This window comes from Anastrepha obliqua, chromosome 1 (genome assembly GCF_027943255.1).
Source record: "Anastrepha obliqua isolate idAnaObli1 chromosome 1, idAnaObli1_1.0, whole genome shotgun sequence".
Taxonomy (NCBI): domain Eukaryota; kingdom Metazoa; phylum Arthropoda; class Insecta; order Diptera; family Tephritidae; genus Anastrepha; species Anastrepha obliqua.
Genome location: NC_072892.1, coordinates 179119555 through 179147445, shown reverse-complemented (window position 1 = coordinate 179147445; position 27891 = coordinate 179119555). Strand labels below are relative to the sequence as shown.

Below are 27891 nucleotides of genomic sequence, written 5' to 3'. Positions count from 1 at the left end.
AGTGGAGAGCTCCGCATGAGCTAAGACCAAAAAGCCGCGTCGTTTTCAGTCAAAAAAAGGAAGCGATGCTCACGGTTATTATGGATTACAACTGTTTTGTACATCACGAATTTTTGCCAGAAAGTCAGGACTATTACTTGGGATTATGAGAACGTTTAAGTGGAGTGATTCGCTAAAAATGAAAGGATTTGTGAGAAATGGAAAAATTGAAGACGGCTCTTATCGCTATACCGAAGATAGAGTTCCAGAAATGTTTCGAGTGCCGGATCAAACGCTGCCAAAAGTGCTGAATTTGCATGAATTTTCTGAATACGAGTATATTTCGGGAACTCTTTGTTCGAGGGGTTTTTTTTGCTGCTCGAAAACAACAAAAACATCAAGTCTGATTCGATCGAAGGCCGGGCAGACGCATAGAAAGTGGTGCACCATCTCATCCTCTCTCCACATGCTGGGCAAAGTGCACTGTCTGAGATGTCTACATTTTCCATGTGATTCTCCCATAGAAAGTGGCCTGTCATCAGTCCAACCATCTGTCTACAGTCCAACCAACTGCCCACAGTCCAACCAGCTGCCTACCGTCCTTTCTGCTTAATGACAGAAGGATCAACGACAGTCGGTCGGACATGACAGGTAACATTAGTTTTGTCCATCTGCAGCCTCTATCAGCCTGCCAAGCTCGCTTGTGGGTTGAAGTAACCCGTTGGCTAACCGTGGCTTTGTTGGCTGCAGAAGGGAGTGGCAGAACGGGCTTCGGGCCAAAGAAGTTGGCCTCCGAGCTCAGAGTCAGAGGCCTTCTTACCCGCGATACCCACATATCCTGGGACCCATGTTAGCAATCTGCCTCTACACCAGTTTTCCACAACAATATTCATTGCTTTTTGAACAGCATACACCTTTGTTTAAGGGGGGACCCTCATTTAGACGGTCGAAAAATGCATCATTTTTGGGAATTTTTTTCTCAGGTAAAATAACTTCAAACGTTTTGTAATTCATAAAGTACTTTAATAAATGTCTTGACTGTCTACAAAAATTTTCGGAGAAGAAAAAAAACATTTTAAGTATGGAAATATACACCTCGTCCATGGCACCTCATTCTATCTGTGTACATTCTAGCGCTCTGAATTTTTTTCTGAAATAAAAAAAACCAAATTTTTTTTTAAAACTTTAGGATAATACCTTCGATGTGACATTTTGATTTAAAAAAAAAATGTCGAAATTGATATTTTTTACCCAGTTTTATGTTAAAAGTGATTTTTCATGCATAAAAATTGACTTTAAAATTACAAAAAAATATGAAATCTTTTTTTTAAAAAAAACACTTAATGTCACATTGAAAACAATTTAATTATCTTTAAAATGAGCTATTGTAAAGCCTGATTGGTTCAATACAGCGTTCTCAATTGTGTACACAAAATCGAAAAATGATGTTTCGAGAAAAACGCGTTTAAAGTTTTGGATACAGGCGATCAGGCCACCCGTCGCGTCCTGTTAAAAATTTTGTCACTCCTTCAAAAATACAGATATCGACTTGAAATTTTGAAAGTATATTCTTAAATAGTTGTAGAATAGATTAAAATTATTTCCAAAAAATCGATTTTTTTGACCCGATAAATGAGGGTCCCCCCTTAAAGCACGGGTGCGTACATTCCAAGAGCAAAGTGTGGTTTTTCTCAGTGGATTCTACATAGACACCAGAGCCGGAAATTCGAAAACTGTGTTTGATCAAGGTGGAAGTTGCATTGAGATAAATGTCAATGCGACGGTTTCATAAGATTGGCACTATAGAGTTGGAGTTTAACACATAACTGATTATTTAAGCGTATAGGTTAGTTTTTTTTAGTTTTAGTTCGGATTAGTTGAGTTTCATTTTCATATCATCCATCGATTTCACATTTGGTTCTTCAAGCTTTCTATTTTTCTTCTTTTGCTTCCTGGGCGCCTCAAAAATCACGTTCATAACTTATTGACTACATAAATATAACATCTGCACATCCATTGCCCGTTTTCGTTTGCTTATTCTCCTGAAGCGCTATGGGGCAATATTTCCACCATTTCTATAGCAGCAGCAGATTTGTATCATCCATCCATTCGTTTGTTTCTTTTGATTTTATTTTTTCTTTCGTTCTTCTTTTATAGATCCTTTTGGCATGCTTGTGTCTAAGGCCAGATCTTCTGGTAAGTCGCGTTTTTTGATTTTTTAACAAAACAATCTGCCACCAAAAATGGAACAATTTTCTGTTAAGGAAATGGTTTAGCCTCTTCGACCATTTCTTTATAAATAACAAAGCTTTATAACTTATCGCCATGACATATTAATCGGTTTTTATGAGTAACTACAAACTAAGCATCTGATTAACATTTTATGTAAATATTTATTTTGAGAATGGCAACTTGACCGGCTACTTTTCGAGCACTGATCAGAATGGCGCTAGTTTAACTAACATCAATGTGCTATTAAAATTGTATTAATACAGTGGACATCGACTGGAAAGACTCCTAGAAGATTCCTTAGTTGGGGGCCAAAGACACAAGAATGCGCGCGTCTACTATTGTCAACCCTAAACGATTAACCTAAGCGCTAAATGAGAGAATGATTTTTGCTTGCATTGTTTGTTGCATACATGCATACATACATACATATATGCATACATATAAAATTACTGACCAATAATCTGTTTTTTTACCGATGTATGTAAAATCGAACTTAAGTTTTAATTATGCGCTTTCCACTTTTTCTCGATTAACACAAATTGAAGCTGCAATAATTTGTAATTTCTCTTGTCTTTATTCTTTTAAGGATGATATTCCGGAGTCTGATGCTGATAGTTGCGGACATGAAGAGGATAATGAATCTGAGGAGGACAACGAGGATGAAGAAGATGATGAGGAGGAGATCGATGATGAAGACGAAGAAGAAGAGGATCCGCCAAACGAAGTAAGTGGAAATTTCTCAGCCGGCTCTGAAGATGAAGACGAGGATGAAGACGAGGAAATCCAAGATCCAAACGAAGTGGGCGGATCCTTCTTACTCGATACTAACAATGATCGTTGCTCAGCTCTCTTCGAAGGTTAGTTGAATAAGAAAGCTGCAAAAACGATTAAGGGTTTATTAAAACAATTTAATTAAACATTTTTTAGGTGATAAGCCGCCTGTGTTACGTCATGCCACCCACGCAATAGACGAGACTAAACAGGCGCTGACGAAAATGCGCGGCGCCACCACCCCACGGGACAAAACGTAAGTACAAATAAAACACCAAACGCAAAAGGCGATATTAAATAATATGTATTTTTTGGTTTATAGTATTTTTTCTCAAACCCTTATTGCTGCCTGCACTGACAACGATGTTCCGACGGTACGCCGTTTGCTGAGCAAAAGTAATGTGAACATCAACGAATCCACCGATGATGGCGAATCCTTGCTTTCGATGGCTTGCTCAGCTGGCTACTACGAGCTGGCTCAGGTGCTGCTAGCAATGCAGGCAGCGCAAGTGGAAGATAAGGGCCAAAAGGATTGCACACCTTTAATGGAGGCTGCATCTGCCGGTCATTTGGAAATCGTCAAACTATTGTTGAGTCACAATGCCGATGTGAATGCTCATTGTGCCACAGGCAACACGCCGTTGATGTTTGCTTGTGCAGGTGGGCATGTGGAGGTGGTGAAGGAGTTGCTGAAGCATGGCGCCAACGTGGAGGAACAAAACGAAAACGGACATACACCACTAATGGAAGCAGCTTCAGCTGGTCATGTTGAGGTGGCTAAGGTGCGCATAAAAGCAAAGTAAAATTTTTTTTGAATATGCAGTAGCAGGTGATGATAATCCGAGATTTGAGACAAGTTATCAATGCCTTAACGTCATTTGCGTCGCTTTTGAGATTGAGTTAAAGATCGTAATTGTGAAATGTGTTTGGTGTTTCGGTAGTCAATGAACGCTTTTGATCTTATTTGATGCTACCAAAAATGTCTGTTTTTGCTTGGTTATTTTTCATTTCTTCCGACAAAATTAATTTCCAATAAAATTTGCAGGTACTTTTGGATCATGGTGCCGGAATTAATACCCATTCTAATGAATTCAAGGAGAGCGCCCTAACATTGGCTTGTTACAAAGGTCACCTTAGTATGGTACGTTTCCTACTGCAAGCCGGCGCCGACCAAGAGCACAAGACCGACGAAATGCACACCGCTCTAATGGAGGCATCTATGGACGGTCATGTTGAAGTAGCGCGTCTGCTTTTGGACTCGGGCGCCCAAGTGAATATGCCAACCGATTCGTTTGAGTCGCCACTTACATTAGCTGCTTGCGGTGGCCACGTCGAACTGGCCACACTGTTAATTGAACGTGGCGCTAATATTGAGGAAGTAAATGACGAAGGCTATACACCCCTTATGGAGGCTGCACGTGAAGGTCACGAGGAGATGGTTGCACTGCTGTTAAGTAAGGGTGCAGATATTAATGCAACCACTGAGGAGACTCAGGAGACTGCCCTTACACTGGCTTGTTGTGGCGGCTTCAGTGAAGTTGCGGAATTTCTCATAAAAGAGGGTGCAAACCTTGAGTTGGGCGCATCCACACCGCTCATGGAGGCTGCGCAAGAAGGCCATACGGATTTGGTGCGCTTCCTGTTGCAGAATAAGGCTAATGTGCACGCAGTCACACAGACAGGTGATACGGCTCTAACGCATGCCTGCGAAAATGGGCACACAGATGCGGCAGAGGTGCTACTAAGTTACGGCGCAGAGCTGGAGCACGAATCCGAGGGCGGACGTACACCTCTGATGAAGGCGTGTCGCGCCGGTCATTTATGCACTGTGAAATTCCTCATACAAAAAGGCGCCGATGTCAATAAGCCAAGCAGCAGCAATGACCACACACCCCTTTCCTTAGCTTGTGCCGGCGGTCATCAGGCGGTGGTAGAATTGTTGCTAAAAAATTGCGCCGATCCCTTTCACAAATTGAAAGACAATAGTACCATGTTAATTGAAGCGGCTAAGGGCGGCCATACACGCGTTGTCGAATTACTTTTCAAATACCCGCTGTTCGTACAAAACCATCAGAACGAACTGCAATCAGCAGCGGCTGCTGCAGCAGCGGCTAATGTTGCCAGTGCTGCTGGAGCTGTGGGCATCAGCAACGCTACAGCGGCTAACCAACTGCGCTTCATAAATCCGCAACAACAAAAACAATTCCAACAGCAGCTACAACAGCTGAGCGCACCGCCCGGCTTGCAGGTGTCCGAAGCAATGCGCGTTTCGAATCAGCAACAACAATTCCATCAGCAACAATTCAGTGCTAATACAATGACCAACACCAACGTTACGAACAATAACAATGTTGTCGTAAACACCAGCTCTGGCTCATACAGCGAGGAGCACATGCCTTTGACTTCGACAACGGATGCAAATGGCGAGGAGTTCGCAGCCATCGACATTAACTCGCTGAGCGCGCAACAACAGGAGGCATTAATTGCCAAATCGCGGCTTTTCCACTTGCAAACTGGTTTCGAGCAGGGTCTCACACTGGGCCGTGAACAACAATCACTTACACAACCACAGCAACAACAACAGCAGCAGCAGCAACAGCAACAGCCACCCTTGCCGACTCACAACAACAATACACAGCGCAAACATTTCGAATTGGATATGACGCACATTAATGCATTAACACCACCTCAAAAGGCACCACCGGCGCCGCCCGTGGGTACTACTGGCGCACAAAACCATCAACTGCAACAGCAACAATTCCAGTTGCAGCCACAGTTACAACAGCATTCAGTGCAGCCCCCAATGAAGGCAAAGAGTAGTAATGCTTCACGAAAAAATCGACAGCCCCCAGCGCCTTTTGAACTTAACTTACCAACAACCAACTTGGGCAACGTCTCACTTGAGCAGCAGCAGCAGCAGCATCAACAGCAACTAGAACAAATGCAACAGCAAGAGCAACAGCCTGACGAAGTACGCTCCCAGCCACTGGGTGACGACGGCAGTGGCTCACTTGTTGCAGTTGCAGGAGACGCAGATGGACAACAAAATCGTTGCTTTATGCGACGCTGCTTTTTCAAACCCGAATTCCAAAAGGTGAGTGTTGTGAGTGTTGAAACTAAAAGTAAAAAAAAAAATTACACTATTGTAATTATTGTCGGTAAGAGTAGTGATAAAAAATAATCTGAAATCTCTGTCTATTCCTAAAGATTGGTAATGAAAACAAGTCGGGAGCTGCAACGAATGCTTTGTCCCCTGTTAGCTACATGGATTTGAGCGGAGTTGAGGGAGTTGAGACAATGACTGCCAGCGGTGTTTCTGGTAAGTTTATTTGGTGCTCTAAAGTCGAATGCATATTCAGTAAAATATTTGCATCCCAATTGTTTACACAGGTGTGACTACTTTGGGCGACAATGAAATGACTTCGATTTTCCTAACGGGCAACACAGCCAGCGGTGGTCAATCCCAACAAATGCTAAACATGCCAACGGATAATATGATGATTGAGCTCTTAGATGCGAGTGCTATTGCCGATGCAGCGGCAGAACTGCGCCAACACCAACAGCAACAACAGCAAGATGCTACTAAAGCTATGTTGAACACGCAGCAGTACAATAATAGTGGAGTAGCCGCAGCCGCTTTGGAGGCGATGTCAGCAGTGAATAACCTTCAAAACAATCGTAACTTTAGCAATAAAGGCAACAACAACAATTTGAATCAAAAGAGCACTCAAATTACGACACCATCGGAAGTGTCTCAGAGCACAGCCATTAGCGACCGGCCAAAGGTCAAGCCAGTGTCGAAAAAGGACAACAAAAATTTCCGTAAAACTGTTTTCCCACAATCGCCGGTATTGCAACAAAACCAGATGGTATCTATTTACAATAAATTGGTAAGTACGCATGTACGAAACTAGCAAAGATTTTTGCAATTTATGAGATTTATCAGATACTCGATGCTAGGGGTATAGAAGAAATTTATATCTAGAGCACTCTGAGTTTACTTAGAAAGAACATTTGAATAAATTGACTGTCACTTGAACAAGTGTTTGTTCATTTTGCCGTTATAATTCTGTAATTGTGCTATTCCCTGCCATTACAGCCCTTGCTGCTCACAAATGAAATCAAGCCGAGTTTGCAGACGAAACAAGTTATCATGACGCAAATGGCGTTTGCCGCACAACAACAGCAGCAGCAACAACAACTCGCAAGCAGCTTAGATATGAGTGGTGGCGGAGACAATTCGATTGCACTGAACAACTCCCCAGCTTCACCTTTGGCATCCCCATCCAATGCAGCTGCAACTTTTTTGCAACAACAACAACATCACATACCCACTATCGGCGACGATGATCATCAACAGCATCAGCAGCAGCAACAACAACAACATCAAGAGGTGACTTCAACCATATTGCAGGCTTTTCATGCAATGCAGTCGCGCAATGTTGGTGAGGAAGCAGCTGCAGCGGCGCTTGCTACTGTTTGCGGTATGAGCGCCGCAGAGCAACAGGAGTATTTGCGGGAGCGCTACCAGTTGTATGACATGCCACGTTTCTTCGATGACCAACCCAAATCACCAACCGAAACGCCACCACCACCACTGCCAGACAAACAGCAGCTGCAGCAGCAAGAAATCTACAACGAAGATGGCATTGCTGTGCTTGACGAGGAAGTGGAATTAGACGTTGAACCAGAAGCCGAGGGCGTTACAGAAATGAAGAATCTTGCAACGTTGGTCACCGCCGCAGCAGCTGCCGCACCGAATATGCTGCTCGAACATGTTGCAATGGGCAATGAAGCGCCTAATGGCGACGAAAATGCATTGCAGGTGGCTGAATATGGTGAGGGAGAAGAAGATGACGATGCCAACATTGAAGCTGACCACCCGGGTATAACACTCGATATGTTGGAGGGCCACGATTACGACGATTGTGAGGCTGATGGCGAAGACGACGGTATCGGTGAGGGTGATGACATTGAAGAGGTGCTGGAAGATGATGAAGAAGAATGTGAAGATGACGAATTAGAAGGTGATGTGGATGGCAACTGTGAGGAAGATATTGACGTGAGCGCAATGGTACACCATGGGGATGAAATTTCCATTAGGAAGCGAGCTATTGGCGGTGAGGAAGACGAGGAGGATTACGAAGACGAGGATGAAGATGATGAGGATGAAGAGGACGACGATGACATGGCATTGAGCAATGCGAAACGTGCAAAGAGTGCACATCGCCAGCCGCAGGCTCTGGAGAATTTGATTCTCTCGAATGTCGCCTACAAAACCGATGAACTTTCCCAGGCGCTATGTGATTTTCGTCAAGACTTTCCAACCGATTTGGTGCACGTTTTTCCACCAATTGCAAATTTCAAAACAGCCACGGGAAGCGCAGCGTTTAGCACCTTGCAGCAATGTACCGCAGCAGCAGCTGCAGCAGCAGCAGATGTTGCTAACGCTGCAGCCGCAGCGGCAGATATGGCAAACGCCGTCAAAGTGGTCAGCCATGGTGAGTATCGCAATTGAATGAAAATTATTGCATATATCCATATGCGTATATCAATAAGACTAACCCCACGTTCCCATTGTTTTTGTGTAGATGTTGACGGTTCAACTGCAGCTGGAGTTATTACTGCTGCTAGCATGTACCCGGCACTGGAGACTTTCGACCAATTTCCTGGCGACATGCCCGGAGACATGGATGATATATTGCAAATATTCCAGAATGATCCATCATTACAGGTAGGCTGATACGCGCTGATCAGTGCAAGTTATGGCATTTTATACCATCTTCTGCTTATGTTAGGCGGTAGGTTGCACATAGCATACAAGAAAATTCATTCCACAAATGCGCCAAATAAAGTGTGCCTTTGTGGAAAATTTTAATTACGTACCAGGTGTAGATAGGTGTATAAAATAATTGGTTGTTGTCATAAAAGTGGAACTTTCGATGCGATACAGAAAATTTCCTTCGATAATTTTTTTTTATTTTTATTTTTTCATTATAAATCATAAAAATTGTTCGAAAGGTTTGGCCTTAGGTTAGGCGTTGATGTTAGTTGGTGTTGCTTGGCTATTTAGAAATCTCTTTAAGAATTCCAGTTCACTTTGCACTCATTCGTTAGCGAATTACAAAATTGAATAAACATTTTAAATGCATTTATAATGCTTATGGTTTTTTATATTTGATACCAGTTTTGGTTTTTTCGCAACGCCCGTTGTTGTTGCTGTTGTTGTTACGTAGTTTATTGTTTGTCATTGTTGTTATCTAGGAGCTGCATAATTGTGCCGAGCTGGGCGACCTGAATTCAATTTGCAAGAACCGCTTTAGCAGCAACTGGGTGCAGACGCCGAAGTGGACCAGCCAGGATCACTTGATGGCGACGCATCAGCAAGCGCTGCTCTCGGCCGAAGACCAACAGCAGCAGCAACAACGTCAGGCAACTAATCAAATGCTTCTCGAATATCAGCATGAGCTGCAAATGGGGGAGCAAATGCAGGTATGCCCCTTCTACCCACTTCCTAACTCCCACATATCTCTCCCGTCACACTTGTACATACAAACAAACTGTCATACCCAACTTACAACACCTTCAAATTAAAAAAAAAACCAGAACTACAGTTGAGATAATATGAAAATTTATGAATTCTTTATTAACACAATTTTGCTCTTTGCTCTACTTAAATTTGCAGCAGCACCAACACCACCAGACATTTTCGTTTTTGCCACTTCCGTCAGATGATGCAGCAGCAGCCGCAGCTGCTGCGCAACATCAACAAATGCAACAGCCACTGCCACATCAGGGTGATTTCCTGCTACAACAACAGCATCAACAATTGCAACAACACCAACAACTTATACTACAAGAAGATGAGGAGGAGTTGAAACACCGTCAGTTGCATATGATTCAGCAATTGCAGCAGGATCGGCAATCTAGTGAGCGCTTGCGAAAAGCATTGGCAGCCTGTGCTGCCAATCAGCATCAGCAACCGCAACAAAAACACCAGCAGCAACAGCAGCAACAACAACAGCAGCAGCAGCAACAGCAGCATCAGGAGCAAGCCGCAGCCGCCGCTGCTAATTACGTCTTCAATGTTGAGAGTGGTGACAAATCGGCACAGTCGTTACAGTTGTTATTCCAGCTGCCGACATCGGTGCAACACCAACAACAACAAGACGTACACGATGCAGCACAACAGTTGCAACACCTGCAGCTGCAAGATTTGCCAGAGAATCAACAACTAATGCATGAGTTCTCGCAACAGGCTGAAAGTCTCATGCAGCAGCAACAACAACAACAGCAGCAGCAGCAACAATCGACATCCCTCGATCAGGTGGCGCAAAGCAATCTTTTGTTGCAACAGCATGCATTGCATCAGCAGGTCCTCAAGCAAAAACAACATCATCTGCAACAACAGCAATTGCTATTGCAACAACAACAACAGCAGTTGCAACAACAACAGCAGCAGCAACAACAACAGGTAAAGGCTGGCGAAAAAGTAAAACACAGATAGCGTCAGTGCAATTATTTCACCTCCCTTATGCTTAGTCGGCCGCCATAGCCAACCCACTGACTACCATTCGGCCAGCAAAATGAGAGAAAAAGTGGTTTATAATAGCGGTCGCCTCTCGGTAGGCAATGTCAAACTTCCGAGATTGTATTTCTGCTATGAAAAACCTCATCATAAAAACCATTTGCCGTTCGGAGTCGGTTTAAAACTGTAGGTACCTCCATTTAGGGAACAACATCAAGACACATGCCACAAATAGGAGTAAGTGATCGGCCAAGCACCTAACAGAAGTGTGCTCCAAAATTTATTTATTTTTTGCTTTTTTTTATCCAAAAATTATACTCCCAAAAACATTTGCCAATTTGTTGCGGCATAAAGCGGTATGTTCGCAGCACCGAGATGCGCACAACAAATTGGAGGGTAAATTTGGCCAAACTTCTAACAAAAAATGTATACGAGGTGTGGGTACCAAATAACATGACTGACGCTGCTATAGAAGAAGCACGCCAGGGTCAAACGGCAGCGATAGCCAGCTGTTGAGCATGAAACTTTCTGTTTCGAAGGCAGAACCACTCAATTCTGTAAGAAAATGTTTTTAGCCAAAACCTTTTTGTTTTGTTTTTTTTTGCTTCGCCGCAAAAATTGTGCGTGGAACAATAAAGCAATAGAGCAAGATAACGTGCACGCTTATTTCGCATTGTATTTTAAGAGATTCCCAATCAAAAACATCATCTCAGTGTCAGTCCAACCTCCTTATTCACCGGATGTTGCGCCGTGCAGTTTCTGTAAAGCTCTGAAAGATAAAGCGACACGCGTCTCTTCATTTAATAGTCACACTTTATATATATGTAGACGTGGCATTTAAATGTAAATATATAGGTATAATTCCAAACTTATATGTTTTCTGGTAGGGATTCCGATTCGCGTTCAGATTAAGTGGATAGACTTTTGACGTCAGCTTCGCCTTACCTGTAACTTTGACTTAGCTCACTAACTTGTTTGGAATTTGAAGTGAGGTTAGGAGTTGCTAAATCCGTTACGACACCCCGAAGTCGAACAAAAATATTTGTTTTTTTTATTACAAGAAATACTAGTACAAAAACCTTAGTTATGACTCTTTTATACCCAGCCGTACAAAATATATGTAAATTTTTATAAAAAATCTTTTCATCATTCGCCAAAGTACGACCGTACTTACTCATAACAGACTTATTTCCATGCAATGTGAAAAAATTCTATGCCAATATTACCTACTTTTGCAGGTTCAAGTTGCCACTCAAACGCAACCACCAGTTGCTGCTCCCTATAGCAATGCGGCCACAGTTGCTGCTCGTGGATCCACACAATTCCATGCGACTATCTCGCCGGATGTTGGGCTTGGTGTATGTGCAATTTCCACGCAACAACAAATGGCAGCCGCTGCTGCAGCTGCCGCTCAGCAACTACCAGCACCGCCAATGATTACGTCCTCGAAAATATCCGGAGGCATTGCAAAGAAAGCCATCGATAAGCAGTCTCGCAAGGAGCGTAATCGTTATGCAGCGCTGCGTCAAACACCAGCAGGCAGTCAAGGTACGTGCAGATCAATTAAAGTGTAATTGCCAACTCTCTTTCTTTCAGTTGTCATTAGACAAAATTCTAATTCATAAACGGAGCACTGAATTGTGGCTCTGGTTTGAGGTTTTGTGAGCCTCTTCTGTCTGTTTATTTTTGCTTTGTTTCGAGCGGGTGTGATTGATGTGCCTTATACAGTGCTTAACAATCGAATTATGACTGAGAATGATTTTAAAAATTTTTCGGTTTATTGCATTTTTTGTTTAATTAGAGATCTAGGCCGTATGCTTCCAAGCGGAGTGAACAAGGATATAAAAGAATGAAACCGAATTTATCAAGAGCTTTTAAAAAGTTAGTGTAAATAGTGGACTGGTTTCGTAAAAGCTGACAGACAAAAAATGCATTCTTTGCGCAATCGTTTGTGTTTCTAGATTATAAATAAAATTAATACATTTCTAAATTCATAAATTGTTACCCCATTGATACCTTATTTTCGATATAATTGTTTTTGTTTTAGTCATAATTGTTAAATTTTCGTATCGGTCATAATTCGATGAGTGGATAAGCCATTTAGGTAAAATTATGTGAGGCCAACTTTAACAATTTTTTAATAGAATGATTTCTATAGATTGAAAGATAACATAAAAACATAAATGATAAAAAAGTTATTTAAAAAAATAATATATATACAAAAAATATTAAATAAATATCAAATATTATAAAAACATTATATAAAAAAAATTATATAAAAAAATTATAGTATAAAAAAATATAATATAATATAACAAATATAATATAAAAAAATATAAAAAAATATAAAGAAATATAAAAAAAAATATAAAAAAATATAAAAAATATGTAAACATAAATATAAAAAAAATATTAAAAATAAATATTAAAAAAAATATAAAAAATTGATACAAAAAAAAAACTTAAAAAAAATATATATAAAAATAATTTTTTTTTTAATATACGCTTCTTTTCGTAATGCACACACCCCTCATGACCATATATATTATTATATTATATATTATATATTTCTATTCTTCGTGATTATCTACTCACATGTACATATGTACGTATATATGTTAGGTCGGGGCGATTGGCAACCGAAACCGCGTAGTAAAGATGATGATTCTTGTCTTTAAGAACAAAAATCCTGCGACACAGTGGGACAAATTAAAGTATTAGAAAAACATGTTGGTTTTTTTTTTCAGCGATCGACAGACATCATGAAAGAGCGAGAAAAAATTGGAATTGCTTTACGTTAAGCGGTGAATTTGAGCAAAACCGATGAGACTTTATGTATACAATGTATTACCTGTTACTATGTATGTGTACCGTTATAAAAAATGTATACAGTGAGTGAAATTATCGTGTGTACTAAAAGCTAGCTTTTTTTCAGAAAATGCACACTTTCAAGGGAGCAATTTTTAGTTGAATAGTTCATTATCTAAGCGTATGTAAAATTTGCTTATGATTTGTAGGTTAAAGCACAAAAAAGTGGAAAAAACGCTCTCTGTGAAATTTGGTTCTTGGCACATATAATTTCGCGCAAATGGGTCAATGTACATACTAAGTTGCTCAATAAGTTCTGCGGTTCCATAAGAAAAACCCAATTTTATGGTTTGAAATACAATTTATCACTTAGTATAGTCTTTCTGAACTTCAATACATTTGTTTCAATTCATTTGTGTTCCATATTTGAAGTGAGAATGTGGAAGGGCTGCAAAATACGATTCCACAGCTGTTTTGATATCATCATTTGATGGAAAACGCTTTCCACGTATACATTTTTTAGGTCTGGAAACAGACGGAAGTCACTAGAGGCCAAATCTGGTGTACCCGGTGGATGCTCCAGCAATTGGAACTTGAATTCATGGACTTTAGACAATGTCAAAATGCTCTTGTGATACGGTGCATTGTCCATATGAAAATTATTTTTTTTCTTTTGTAAACTGGGTATTTTTTTCACGAATTTTTTCCTTCAGCTGCTCTAAAAGGTCACAATAATATGCAGAATTTTACCAGTTGCAAGTAATCCACAAACAAAATTTCTTTCGCATTCCAAAAATAAAAATTCAATCACTGCATTTGATTTTTTCCATTGTAGAAAACATTGTGACACGTCGATACTAAACGTGTTGTAAACAAAGAATGAGTTGACAGATGAAACTTAACGCACATACCAAATTTAGGATAGTAACAACGTAGTCAATAACCCACGCAGGGTATTCGGTATTTAACCGAGCTCGAAGTGCAAACCTCGACGTAAAGTATAAAGTACACTTTTAGTTAAATTTAGCCGGCTCCTTTAACTTAACCATGATTATTCGCCACAAATCCGACGGCGCGGGTTTAAAAAATTGTATCTCATGCAAATCGCCCCGTCCTAATGTATTTACATATAAAAAAAAAAAAGTTCTAACAAATTTATTCAGTTATCCTTAAATTATATTGTGCCTTATCTTTCTTTAAAGACTTTTGTTTTGATTTAAAAATATTTATTTGAGAATTCCTGGTTCGCCAATTTTTGAATTTTTTTTTACCCGTCAGCTAACACCACGAATCAGCAACAATACCAACAAACCGTTGCCACTACCACACTCGATAAGACCATCGACGTCGACTCGGAAACCGACTCAAATCACGATACCGCGTTGACATTAGCTTGCGCCGGTGGTCATGAGGAACTCGTTCAACTGCTGCTCAACCGTAATGCGAATATTGAGCATAGAGACAAGAAAGGCTTCACACCGTTAATACTAGCTGCCACAGCTGGTCATGAGAAGGTAGTCGAAATACTATTGAAGCATGGTGCCGAGTTGGAGGCACAGTCGGAACGCACCAAGGACACGCCACTTTCGCTGGCCTGTTCTGGCGGTCGTTACGAGGTAGTCGAACTCTTGCTTAAACACAACGCCAATAAGGAGCATCGCAATGTTTCCGATTATACGCCACTCAGTTTGGCAGCCAGTGGTGGATATGTAAATATTATAAAACTGCTACTGAACCATGGCGCAGAAATAAATTCACGTACCGGTAGCAAATTGGGTATTTCACCTTTAATGCTGGCCGCCATGAATGGCCATACAGCCGCGGTTAAACTATTGCTGGATCAGGGTTCTGATATCAACGCGCAAATCGAGACTAACCGTAACACCGCACTAACGCTCGCATGTTTTCAAGGTCGCCACGAAGTGGTGAGCTTATTGCTGGACCGCAAAGCAAATGTCGAGCATCGCGCCAAAACCGGACTTACACCACTTATGGAGGCAGCCTCTGGTGGTTATATTGATGTGGGTCGTGTACTACTGGATAAAGGCGCTGATGTGAATGCAGCCCCAGTACCGACATCACGTGACACTGCACTTACCATTGCAGCTGATAAAGGACACTTGAAGTTCGTGGAGTTGCTGTTGTCGCGAGGAGCGGCCGTGGAAGTAAAGAATAAAAAGGGCAATTCACCACTCTGGCTGGCTGCACATGGTGGTCATTTGAGCGTCGTTGAGATATTATATAGTCATCAAGCAGACATTGATTCGCAGGATAACCGTCGTGTATCGTGTCTAATGGCGGCCTTTCGCAAGGGTCACACCAAAGTGGTGAAATGGATGGTGCAGTATGTGACACAATTTCCCTCCGATCAGGAGATGAGTCGCTTCATTAGCACAATCAGTGATAAGGAATTATCCGAAAAGTGTTTCGATTGCATGAAATTCATACGCGCAGCTAAGGAGGCACAGGCGGTGAAGGCCAACCAAAATGCTTCCATACTACTCAAAGAACTTGATAATGAGCGTACACGCGAAGAGAGTCGTAGAGCTGCTGCAGCGCGTCGTCGTGAGAGAAAGAAGAAGAAGAAGTTGGAAAAGAAAGAAGAGAAACGCCGACAAATGGAAGGCGCTAACGGTGGCAGTCAAATGTCTGGTTCAAATGACCATGACGAAAAAGACTCGGATCAAGACGACGACAGCGATCATGAAGAAAATGGGCTTGAAGATGAGGATGATAATCAAATCGCGCGGAACTACCGCGAGGAAGGTGACTCCGGCATCGACCAAGGCTCGTGCTCGAGCACAGAAATAAAGACTATTATTATTGCCAACAGCATTGCAAATGACAATAACAATATCCAACAGCGTGAGGGAGATAATAATGGGAGGGCTGCTAAAAATAAAAAGAAGCCGAAAAATGTATCACAACAACTACAGCAAAGGAATACCAGCAATGAGAGCAATACCGCACTGCAAGCAAATCTGGCAGCAGCGAGTGCAGTTGCGGAAGATGTCCCAACTCAGTCAAATAGAAGCGCGACCAAACAGTCTGCTTCTACTCGGAAACAGCAAGAGCGCGAGCAGGAGCTGATGCCAGTGAAAGGTAGTAATGGGCCTACGAAAAAGAGTGGCGCACAGACCGCAGAAGCGAATACGCCCGCCGCGGCAAAGTCAACTGGGGCTGCTGTAGCAAGCAAAAAGGCTGAAATGCAACAGATTAGCTTGCGAAAAGAGGAGGCGAACAAGAAACGCGACAGCACCAAGCAACGCGAGAAGGAAAACCTTGCACCTAAAGAAACACAATCCAGCAATACTCGTCAATCACAACGTGAGCGCGAACAAAATCAACAACATCACCATGCAGCCATCGAGAAAACAAAAGGTGACAAAGACAAATTGCATGATTCCAACAGTTATACAGCACATACGTCAGCTGGCGGCGGAGGCTGTGGCGGCAGCAGCAGTACATCCACGCGCAAATCTCTCATTTTCTCTGCTACGCGCAACATTGTCGGTGGCGCTTCCGTAGGGAATGACGAAGTCAAAAGTGGTAAGCACGAAGACTACAATATCACGGGCACAGCTACGCAGCATAAGCCGAGCGCGCCAAAACGCGGCGAGGACGGCTGGAAGGAGGTGGTACGTAAGAGCTCCACACAACAGAGCAGCGCCGCCTCATCAACGACCAGCGCCTCGACAAGTGCTTCATCAGCATCTACCGGCGCCAATAGCACTGCCTCCGCTGGCACTGTTGGAGGTGGCAATGGAGGCACCACAACAACCGTTCCTGCAGCCGCCACCGAAATGACCTGCAAGAAGGTGCAGGTGCCAGTAAATGCAATTTCACGTGTTATTGGTCGCGCCGGCAGCAACATCAACGCAATACGCGCCACCACAGGTGCCCATATTGAGGTAGAGAAACAAGGCAAAAACCAGTCTGAACGAAGCATTACCATAAAAGGACAGACCGATGCCACGAAACAGGCTCACATGCTTATATTGGCACTCATCAAGGACCCCGACGTGGACATACTCCAGATGCTGCCGCGCATCAACACCAGCATAAAGGCATCCTCTCTTCCTCTAAGCGTGGGCACCTGGGACAACAAAACTGCCACCGCAACACAGTCATCTGCCGCATCCACAGCTTCGTCGACGTCATCATCGGTATCAACGACTGCAACACATGCAGGCAATACAGGTAACGGCGGCAGTTCTCAGTCCGCCAATAGTAGTGGTGTTTCCGGTGGGGCTGTTGGCGCATCCAAAGGTGTTGGTGTTGGCAGCGGTAAAAGTGGTAAATCCCAGTCCAGTGGAGGCAGCGGCAAATCTAGTTCCAGTCGCTCGCAGGCTAGCAAATCATCATTTCACTCGCAACAACAACAACCGGGTAGCCGTGGCAGTCAGTCACAGTCCTCAATCGGTAGCACGCAGAAGCTTAAATCCCAAGATATGTCGAACGCGGCAGGTAGCAACAAATCCACAGCTTCTAGCCATGGAAATAGTGGCAGCAGCAGTGTAATTCATGTGCAGAAGATGAGTATCACAACCAAACAGCAGCACACAAGCAGTGGCGAAAGAGGCAGTAACACCGTTGTTAACACGCAGACCTTCGCTGCCAAACTAAGTGGCACCGTCAGCACAAGTGTAGCTACATCCGCGTATTCACCGTCAAAGAAAGTTGGTGACGGTGTCAGTACCGGTCGCATTGGTGCAAGTGCGCCTTATGGTCGTGGCAAACCCGTACCGAGCAGCTCCATTGCCTTGCCGCAGCTTGGTGCTGGCGCTGGCAACAACAGTAACAGCAATAGCTCAAACAATGCGCTGTCCGGTCCCATAGGAGTTTTTAATCCTGCCGAAGTGGCCGCTGTGAACGCTGCAGCTGCAGCAGCAGCAGCTGCGGCCGCCGCCGCAGTTTCCGCAGCAAATACGGTCGTGTCAAGCGCTATTACTACTACCACGACATCAGCGACAACTTTAATCACAGGCACAACCACTACGACTACAACTTCGACGGCAACATTTGCGGCTGCACCTGGAATGCGCGCAGTCACGCCAATCGGACCACCAAACAAACGGAATGTAGGCTCACCTGTTCCAGCAGTAACCGCTACATCGACACTGCAGTCGCATCAGCAGCCCACACAAATACAACAGGCGCAGAAACAACCGCAAGCAACTCAACTTCAGCAGCATTCGGCCGCTGTTACATCAACACAACCACCAGTAGGAACCGCTCCAGATAGCCAGCAGCACCTCGTAATCAATTGTGCTGAGCTCAGCAATTCCGGTGGCACGAGCTCGGATAATGGCAATCAACCAGGACTTAACAACGCAACAGCTGGCGGCTTTGGGGCACAGCTGGCTTCGAAAATTAGCAACGAATACACACTCTTCTTCAACTACCAAACGCAATGGGGCGATAACGTCCAGATGTATAACTCTCCATCGGCGCTGGTTAGTGACCCGCTACCCAAAGCGGATGCCTCCAAGGCGCCTGGTTACAATCGTAATATACTGAATTCACCAGTGTGCGGTAGCTCCAAAGCTTCCTCGAGCCACTCCACTTCACCGCCCAGCAGTGTGATGCCCGCACCGATAGGCAGCCACCAGCCACCAGTTGGTAGCGCAGCCAATGTAGTGCCACCATCGAGCCACAGTATGCTTGCTACAAGTATGTCGGGTGGCACCTCAACAGCTCGCTCTTCTCCCGGCATGAATACCGTATCTTCGGTGGTATCAAGTGGCGATAATGGCTCTATCACTACCGCAAATATTGCAGATCGCGTGGATATGGGCCTAAGTTTAGGTGGAGGAAGTGGCGCTGCCAAAGATTTGCAGCTACCCTCGCAAGGCAACGTAGAGTCACACATTTCACCAGGTGTTATCAAACCTCCTGCCCCGATTGGCCAACCGCCGTCGGCGAACACTTCCATGAGCTCAAACAACGTCACTTCATCGAATATGCCTGCAAGTGGCCTGGCAATACAACGCCCGCCACCAAATACTAACCAGCAGCACAGATCCGGTATAGTGAATGCCTCACATACACCACCTTCAGGCAACGTCGGTGCACTTGATGGCAGTGCCGCCAGCACGCAACAGCCTACTATGAACTTCGGTCCAATCGGCCCCAACCATTCAACGCGCAACAACAACAATGTGCCTCCTGGTGCCATCGGCGAGCCATCGTTGAATCGTTTCTATGAACAATTGAACATCACCAGCAACGCACATCACGTGAAAATGCAGCCCCCTTATGGCATGCAAATGCATACCGGTGTGGTGGGTGGCGGAGTCGTGGGTGGTGCCGGTGGCAATGGCAACCATCCACTGTCGCGCCTCAATATGCGTAACACAGCTTTTGGTGGACCGGGTGGTGGCGGCGCTGGCAATATGGGATCGATGCAACAACCAATCGGACAGCCACCACAGCAGCAGCCTTTGTTGGGCGGTGGTATTTTCCATCAACAACATCAACCACCACAGACAAATCCGAATTTCCCTTCAGGCAAATCTTTGGCGCCGGGTTGTAATTTGGCTCCAGGTGCGCGTGCTCAGTCCCAACCACAAAATGTACCACAAGCGCCAAATGCTCCAAATGCACCGCGTTGGTATGGCAGTTATATGGATGTGCTGAATTTGGAAAATAGTGGAATGGGTGGGGCGGGCAACAACTCACCGGCTGCAATGTCGCCCAATCAGGTCGCAGTTAGCAGTAGTCTGCTGCAACAACATGTGACCGCCCAGCAGCAGCAACAACAACAAGATGATATGCGTAAAATGCCACGACCCATAGGCACCGAGCGCGCCTCATGGAAATGCAACAACTACCCAATGAATTTGGGCGGCGGTGGTGGCATGCCGGGCCCAGGTTTGGACGACGGCATGGGCTCTGGCATGCCTGCAGCTGTAACTGGTCTCATGCACGGTCCTTGGATGATGGATAAGCCCCCACAAGCAGGTCCGCCACAACAACCGCAACAACATTCGAATTGGATGAAACAACAATATCGTTTTTACGGTGGCGCCGCAGCTGGTGGTGGGCTGGGTGGCATGGGCGGACCGACAGGTGGTCCCGCCGACTATCATCATCAAGATCAGTTCATTGTAAGTACACAGTTAGGAGGCAATTCAAGCCGGAAGGTTAAATGTCAATGATGATTTTTTACAGATGCCAATGGACTATCACGGCTCGATGCCACCGCATAATATGCATCAGAATACAGCGATGAACCTAATGCCACCCTATGGCTATCAATATATGGGACAAGGTTCGGAAATGCAGCATGCGATGCCGGACAAGTTGGATACGTGGGACCACGACAAGCAGGTGAGTTGAGGCGGATAACTAAAATTACTTTTACTAAAGGATGCCATTGCAACGAATGCGATTCGGTCTGCCAGAAATTTAACTTTGTAGTTTTCTCAAAATCAGAGCTAGCATAACTTGGAATAAATCAAAATTGCTAAAAAAGAAATAAAATATATCTCTAAACGAGTAAATCGTCAATTCCATGGTTGATGCTCAAGAAATTAATTTATTTTTTGTTCTCTTTGCTTTGTTTAGATGTGGCACAATTGGGCCAACTGATGCTTTAATGTGCTGCAACAACAACCACCCTACCAGCAGCAGTACCAGCCGAAGCAGAAGCAAGAAGGCGTCAAATTGTCATCAAAAGTTTTAAAATGAATATTTAATGAAATATTTGTGGTGTAGTCGGCAGCAGTATAAGCGGCCAGGAGGGGAGTAAGGAAGCGAAGCAAGCGAGAGTTCATAAACAACAAATGCTACTATTACAACATATACACATATACACATATATACACGCACTCAACAAAATACCCATATCTACATACATACTTAGCTACCCTACGCGTATATACGTATATATCTTTGGATTAAGCTGAAAAGAAATGAATGAATATGAATATTAAATGAAAAAATACATAATAATTACTCTAAAATGAAAACAGAAACCAACAACATCAGAGAGAATTCAATTACTTTAACATAAAATCGATAACAAACAAAAACAAAAAACGATTGAAATATTTTCTTTTATCGCTCATTTGTGCTCAAAGACGAGCAAAGAAAGTGAAGCGTACGAAAAAAAAAACAAAAACAAGAAAAAAAACGAAACTTAAACAACAACAAACAAAAGCAAGAAGGAGAGCAAAGGAAAGGGATGAAAACAAAAGAGCAGAAACGAGTTTGCAACGCGCTCAATTTAAACGAACTTTTTCAACATTTATTAATTATTGTATTGGCATATGTTGGGGGAAATGCTTGTGTGTTTGCTCCACCACACTCCACCCACATATAGTATACATACATATTTACATATTATTCGCGTTGCACGTAAATGGGCCAGCGCGACGAGTGCGCGACTATGGCGAATTTACTATCGGTTTGCACTTGTAAAATTTAGATTTTTCTTTTATTAGATTTTAGTTACTTTTGCCTATATCCACATACATTATAAACTATTATCTATTATTTGAACTATATATTTGTATGCATGAAATGATGAAATTCATATAGAAAATAACAAACAAGTAAGCAGAAAAAGTGAAAATTACAAAAAAAAAAAACAAAAAAAAAATAATTTTCTCATCTGGGTTTTTTGGATATTTCGCAAGTAATATTACTTCGCAAGGAATTGAGCTGTTTCATTTTCAGTTGGCATTTTCGGCATTTTCTCTAGGTAATATTGATGCATGAATGGGCGCAACAGCGTGCTTATGCTGCTAGAACGTCATGGGACGCACAAAAGTTTGCTGCTTTATATAATATAATGATCGTATAACTGTTGTGTTGTTGTAGCAGCATAAATATTCCCCGTACATATGTAGGGGGAATGCTGCTGAAGTAAATCCGGGACGTTCCGGTTACGTAGAGCCGACTGTCGTGGGAACGTTGTTGTCTACAGTTCTAGTGCATATTGGAGTTGCAGTTTCGGAATGGGCGCGGTCGGTTCTTTTTTAGCAAGTAATGTTTTTTTTTTTGACTATTTTATATATACCCACTCTTGAGCGATCGCGCGGCGTGCTATGTCTTGTATATCTGGAGGTACGAGTGTAATGTTGCATTGCTTTGCTTCTCAGCAAGTGGTTGACTGATCTCGCATGGATGTGCACGAATAACCTCAAACAAACAAATAAATACAAATTCCGGTTATCTCGCTGTGTAAGTTGTTTAACAACTCTAAGGCACATTTGCTAATTATTAATCGAAAAAAAATTAATTAATAGCGCGTTTGGTGGCATAACGTCGTGTATGTTGTGCATGCATACATACATACGCAGAAAAATTTCAGTTGTCACTCGTAAGCAGATGCTGTGGAAACATTAGCCACTTCTTATCCATTTAAGTACAACTTATTTTAGTCAAAGGCAGTTGGAAATTTTCTTAATTTAGATTGTAGGTGAATTTGTTATTATTTTTGGTTTCCTACAAGTGCATACTGTGTGCGTGCATACGTTCTGAGGTGCCTAGTACGGCTACGGTGGGTTGTATGTACTACGAAAAACAGCAAAAAAAAAAAAACAAAAATAAAAAAATTGTGTACGGTCTGCTTGACGCGGGCTGCCGCTAGCTATTAGTTTTTCTAAGTACCAATAAACAAACATACATACATTTGTATATGCATCATCCTATATGCATATGCTTGCAGACATCCAATACATACAAACATACATACATACATACTATATACCTATCTATTTATTCTGCAAATATGCATAAAGAGTATGCAAGTTTATTAATGGAACTCTCTAGAAGATTAGGCGCGTACACATAAAATACACACATACATACATACAAACATGCATATGTCAGTGCTAGAGCAATGCAAGTTGCTGCTTAACTATGAATTCGTCAAAAAATAAAATAAAAGTAAAATGAAAATGAAAATAGTATCAGAAAAAAAGTATAGCATAACAGCGTGAATACTTGCGAAAATAAATATTTGGCAAAAACAAAACAAAAAAAATAAGAAACAAAAAGTATAAAATTTAGGTCAAAAAATGCGTAAAATTAATATTGAACAGTTCATTCACTTTGCGTCTATGCACATGCGCACATGCATATGTACATACATACATATGCACATACGTGCAGATATATTTTTTTCGTTTTTTGTTTTTTTTAAATGCAGAAGTGCAGTTTTTCCGCTTATATGAAAAAAAAAAATTATAATTGAAACAAGAACCCACGTGCGCTTTTCTTCGCCCTACACTTTATTACACTAATACTAATGTAGGTCATAATAAATAACTGCAATGAATATGAAAAAATAGAGGTTATAGCGAAAACTCACAACAGACCACGTAAACGAACAGAATTCGCGCTGCTTAAATACATACAAACATATGTAGTTGATGGAAAAGCAAAGCAAAAAAAAAAGAAGAAATTTAAACTTGCATAAAATCAATTGTTCGTTACGATAATTAAGTAAATTGCTGAGGGAGAGCAGCTCACGAGCGGCAAAATAATCTGTAATGTTTAAGTTCCACCAAACCGCTAAACCGCTGACGTGAAAAACAGTACTCATACTAAACAAATGCAACAAATAAAATGTAAAAGAATAACAAAAAAAGAAAGGAAAAAAAAAACAAAATTGTTCAACTTAAATTTTAGAACTGCGCGTGCGTAACACACACACACACGGACATGTCACGTATTCCCGCAGCGATTGCAAAGCAAATGCAGAACTGCATGAAACGATGCTGAGGATGCATGCAATGATGTTTGATGATAGCAATGATGGATGTTGATGAGAACAATGATGATGATGTCATGGACATAATTGATGATTACTGTAACTGCTGTTTACGCGCTAAACATTAAAATTATTACTATATACACAAAAACAAAAAGAAAAACAAAACAAAAAACCACATAATAATGATGATTGCCGTTGAATACGATTATTATTATTATTATTATTATCGCTATACTTGTAATGATTACTATGAATTATTATTATAATTACTGAATATTATATAAATATATTATAATTACAATTATTGATTATATTAGCGATGCTACTGATGGTACGAATAGTACATTAAAAAGCAAAATAATATAAAATAAAACAAACAAAACAAAAAACAACAAAATATTAAGAAATGAATCCCTATATATAAATGGTGTAATAACAAAAATATTATTAAACTTAAACAACAGTTTAAAATATGAAATATGCAACAAATGAACAGAAAACCACAACCGGAACAACAGACGCAGCAGCGAAAAACTTAAGCTAAAAAACAACAACAAGAATTATATTACACACAAAAGCAGAAAATAGGAATTACGCTCAGTATAATAACGATAATAAAAATGATTATACTGATGAACATACAAAAACAGAAAGAAATAAATAAAATTAAATTAAACTAAAAATACTTGTTTTGCTTGTAGCCAAAGAAAACCTTGTGCATCAGAGCCGCATCGGTCGTGGCGCGAAAAAATAATGATTTTCAATAATTTTTTTTGCTAGTCAATTGCTTTAGGTGAGTAGGTAGGTGAAATGGTTGAAGTGCCAGTCTGGCACTCCTTAAGTAGCACTGAAGCGCCGTTTTGATACCATTATGAGACCTGCAACAGGCAGATATCTACAGCCAGCCAGAGCTGTTGATATATTGATTGATGGGGTTTAGGTTGGCGCACTTGCTTTATTTTACAAAAATAAAAACATAGCATTAATACATCATGTTTTGACTTCACTTTAACAAAATTTCAAAAAAAAAAAAAAATTAAAAGTTTTAAAAATTATCGCTGTTTGTGTGGAGCTCGTTTCTCTAGAAGTCTCTTGCGGTGATCATCACAAGTCCTTGAGATTCATCTAAAATCAATCGGACAAGAGAAATTAGCCTGATTGAAGCTTTTATTTTCAAAATTAACAATATGGCGGCCTCAGGAAATATTTTTAAGGAAAAAATTTTCGAGAAAAAAACCGACAATTAATTGCTTAAAAAAATCGACATTTTTGAAAAAAATTCTTCGAGCAGGCATGAGTTTTTTATGTTTTTCAGCAGTATAAATTTTATTGAAATCTACCAAGCGGTTTTTAAGTTACAGTGATCACCAGTTTAAAAAACATAGTTTTGAGGAAAACGCATTTAAAGTTTTGCTATCGATTTATGCAGAGTTATACGAATTATTTAATTACTTACATTGTGTCATCTATTCCTGGGCCATATAATAGTTCTTCCGCCGTCATAGCAGCTTCCAAAATATCGATTTGCTGTTGCCTACGTAGCATTCTACCTTCTCGAGTGTTATCGTTAGCCCCCTTATCAGCCACTTTCATACGTGCAGCATCCAGCTACTTGCTCTCGAACGCTACGGAGCACCCGAGCGCCCATTGTTAATTGTTGGCTAACTCGAAAAGTATTTGCCGGATTTACTTAAAATTTTCACACAATATTTTTAAGATATTATACTTTAAGAAAATGCAAAACAAAACAAAATCAATTTTTTGAAAATTCTGACTACCCCTAACCTCTTATGTGAAGTGGAGTTTGAATTTGTACCACTACTTATACATTTTTCCGCCAAACATCACTTAAATGGTGTCTTCCCGATAAAATTTCTTACAGGGATCTTACTAAAAATCAATGCTTCGAGCTTCACTATTTTACTTGTGTGTAATGTTTACTGGGTTGAATTGGGCGGGATGCCAACTCGAAGATCTAATAACACCTCTAAATCCCATTCCACTTTTGTTGTTGCAGCAGCTTAAGCATTTCCCATACATGTACGCGAATGCTGCAGGAGTGACAGTCCTTGATCGCGTATAAATGTGGGACCTTCCGGTCGAAATCACTCGATTCCTGAGCCTACCGTTAAAGGATATCGACAAAGAGGACGACTGATGGTTTTGAGTTATTCTCGTCTCATTCCTGTTGTTAGGCAAAGTCCTTCACAACTTCGAATTGTTGGTTGTCAACACTGATATATTGTCCAAGCCTCCGAAGACTCTTTGTGTGTTGGTGTTGACAGCAGGTACTTTGTTTTGTCCTCATTCACCGCAAGACCCACATTGCTCGGCGCTCTCTTTAAACTGGAGTATGCCGAACATATCGCGCGGTTGGTTTCGCCGATATGGACGATGTCATCGGTACTCTTAAGAAAGGCAGTACTAGTGCCGTTTAGCTCGGCAGTGCGAAAGATTTTTTCCAGCAAGAGGCTGAAAAAGTCACAAGACAGAGAATCTCCTTGCCTGAAACCTCGCTTGGTATCGAACGGCTCCGAGAGGTTACTTCCAATTTTGATGGCGTTCGTGGAAGCGCGCAATGTATCAGCATATAGGCAGGCCATAAGTGGCGAAGAGCCGTCATAGCCCTCTCTAAGGAGCATTCTTACAGGTTACTACAGACTGCATAGTCATGTGCACAAGGTCAAGATATGATTAACTGATTTTTATCGATTTTGCGACTAATCCTCAGAGACCAAAATACATCTTTTCCTTGAATGTGGCGCTATAACGCGGAGAAGGTTGAGACATATCGGCCAATTATAGCCAGAAGAAAGGCATATACGCCCGGGTCTGGATGAGATACTGTGATGAGCAGAGGGCACAAAACACCCTGAAGTCGAAGTGCAACCCTCAAATCTATCTAACTAAACTCCTATCTATCCAGATTCGAATCCGGCATGCTCCACATATGTATGTCCGGCTTGTGAAGGTACTCTAACAGCTCTACACTAATGACCTATTCACGTGTCTCCTTAAGCCCACTCATGTAATACCCCTCCCCCTTTGAACATCCGGCGCCGAAACAGCATATTTCAACCGCTGACTTCACCGTATCCGGTAAGGCTTGATAAACTGCTGTAACCACAACCGTCAATAAAAATATCTACGACAGTCGACGGTACGTTACCGGGGCGACCCAGATTTATATCCGGCAAGAATTGTCACATTTATGGAAAATATTTATTTATAACAACCACAACATTAAAAGTATTGTTTATTATAAAACATCTAAAACAGAAACATAACTGGATTAAACTTCCTCTGGCTACTCATTTTCTAAACCATATTCAATAAAACTATCGAAATGACAATATAACAAATAATCCAGACACCCACAGACGACACAGAGCTGATGGCCTCTGCAGCCAATGCTCAAACATAATTTTAGTACTGGTATTCATACCAGTCACTAAATAATAATAATAATAAACCATTTTGAACTTTTAACAAATGCAGTTGTTCATATTACAACAAAAATTATATATCATAACATGAAACTTCGTATACAAAATTAACAAAAAATTAAGAAATTTTCATAAAAATTACACACTTTTTGTCAGAATTAAAAAAAAAATCAGTTTTCTGTTTTGTAGCCCATCTAATTTGGGCGCAAAGTTAAAAATGGTTGATATTCGCCTTGATTTTGGGCAGTTTTTTTTTTGTTGACGGTTTTGCGCATATACATAGAAACATTTCGAGCAATTGTTTTGTGGAATCAAAAAATAAAAATGTCGTCCTATTATAGTGCGAAAGATGCTACTAATGTCGAACTAATATTGCCCCCACATAAGAAAGAAAAATCATC

General features: G+C 41.6%; 1 protein-coding gene across 7 annotated transcripts in view; it reads left to right on the top strand.

Annotated features, from left to right (window-relative positions):
- Positions 1 to 21460, top strand: part of LOC129242211 (ankyrin repeat and KH domain-containing protein mask) — a 33023-nt gene extending 11563 nt beyond the window's left edge. For 4 of the 7 annotated variants that reach the window (XM_054878776.1, XM_054878794.1, XM_054878768.1 and 1 more), the window contains 15 exons: positions 2137 to 2175; positions 2798 to 3068; positions 3139 to 3238; positions 3305 to 3764; positions 4028 to 6076; positions 6190 to 6301; positions 6373 to 6872; positions 7082 to 8483; positions 8574 to 8716; positions 9247 to 9474; positions 9671 to 10456; positions 11749 to 12058; positions 14597 to 20427; positions 20492 to 20650; positions 20888 to 21460. In XM_054878776.1, the coding sequence (XP_054734751.1) occupies positions 2137 to 2175; positions 2798 to 3068; positions 3139 to 3238; positions 3305 to 3764; positions 4028 to 6076; positions 6190 to 6301; positions 6373 to 6872; positions 7082 to 8483; positions 8574 to 8716; positions 9247 to 9474; positions 9671 to 10456; positions 11749 to 12058; positions 14597 to 20427; positions 20492 to 20650; positions 20888 to 20911 (12414 nt within the window). In that variant the 3' untranslated portion in view covers positions 20912 to 21460. The remainder of the gene's footprint in view (positions 1 to 2136; positions 2176 to 2797; positions 3069 to 3138; positions 3239 to 3304; positions 3765 to 4027; positions 6077 to 6189; positions 6302 to 6372; positions 6873 to 7081; positions 8484 to 8573; positions 8717 to 9246; positions 9475 to 9670; positions 10457 to 11748; positions 12059 to 14596; positions 20428 to 20491; positions 20651 to 20887) is intronic. The other 3 variants (XM_054878789.1, XM_054878807.1, XM_054878802.1) reach the window with 2 other exon arrangements.
- The last annotated feature ends 6431 nt before the right edge of the window (positions 21461 to 27891 follow it).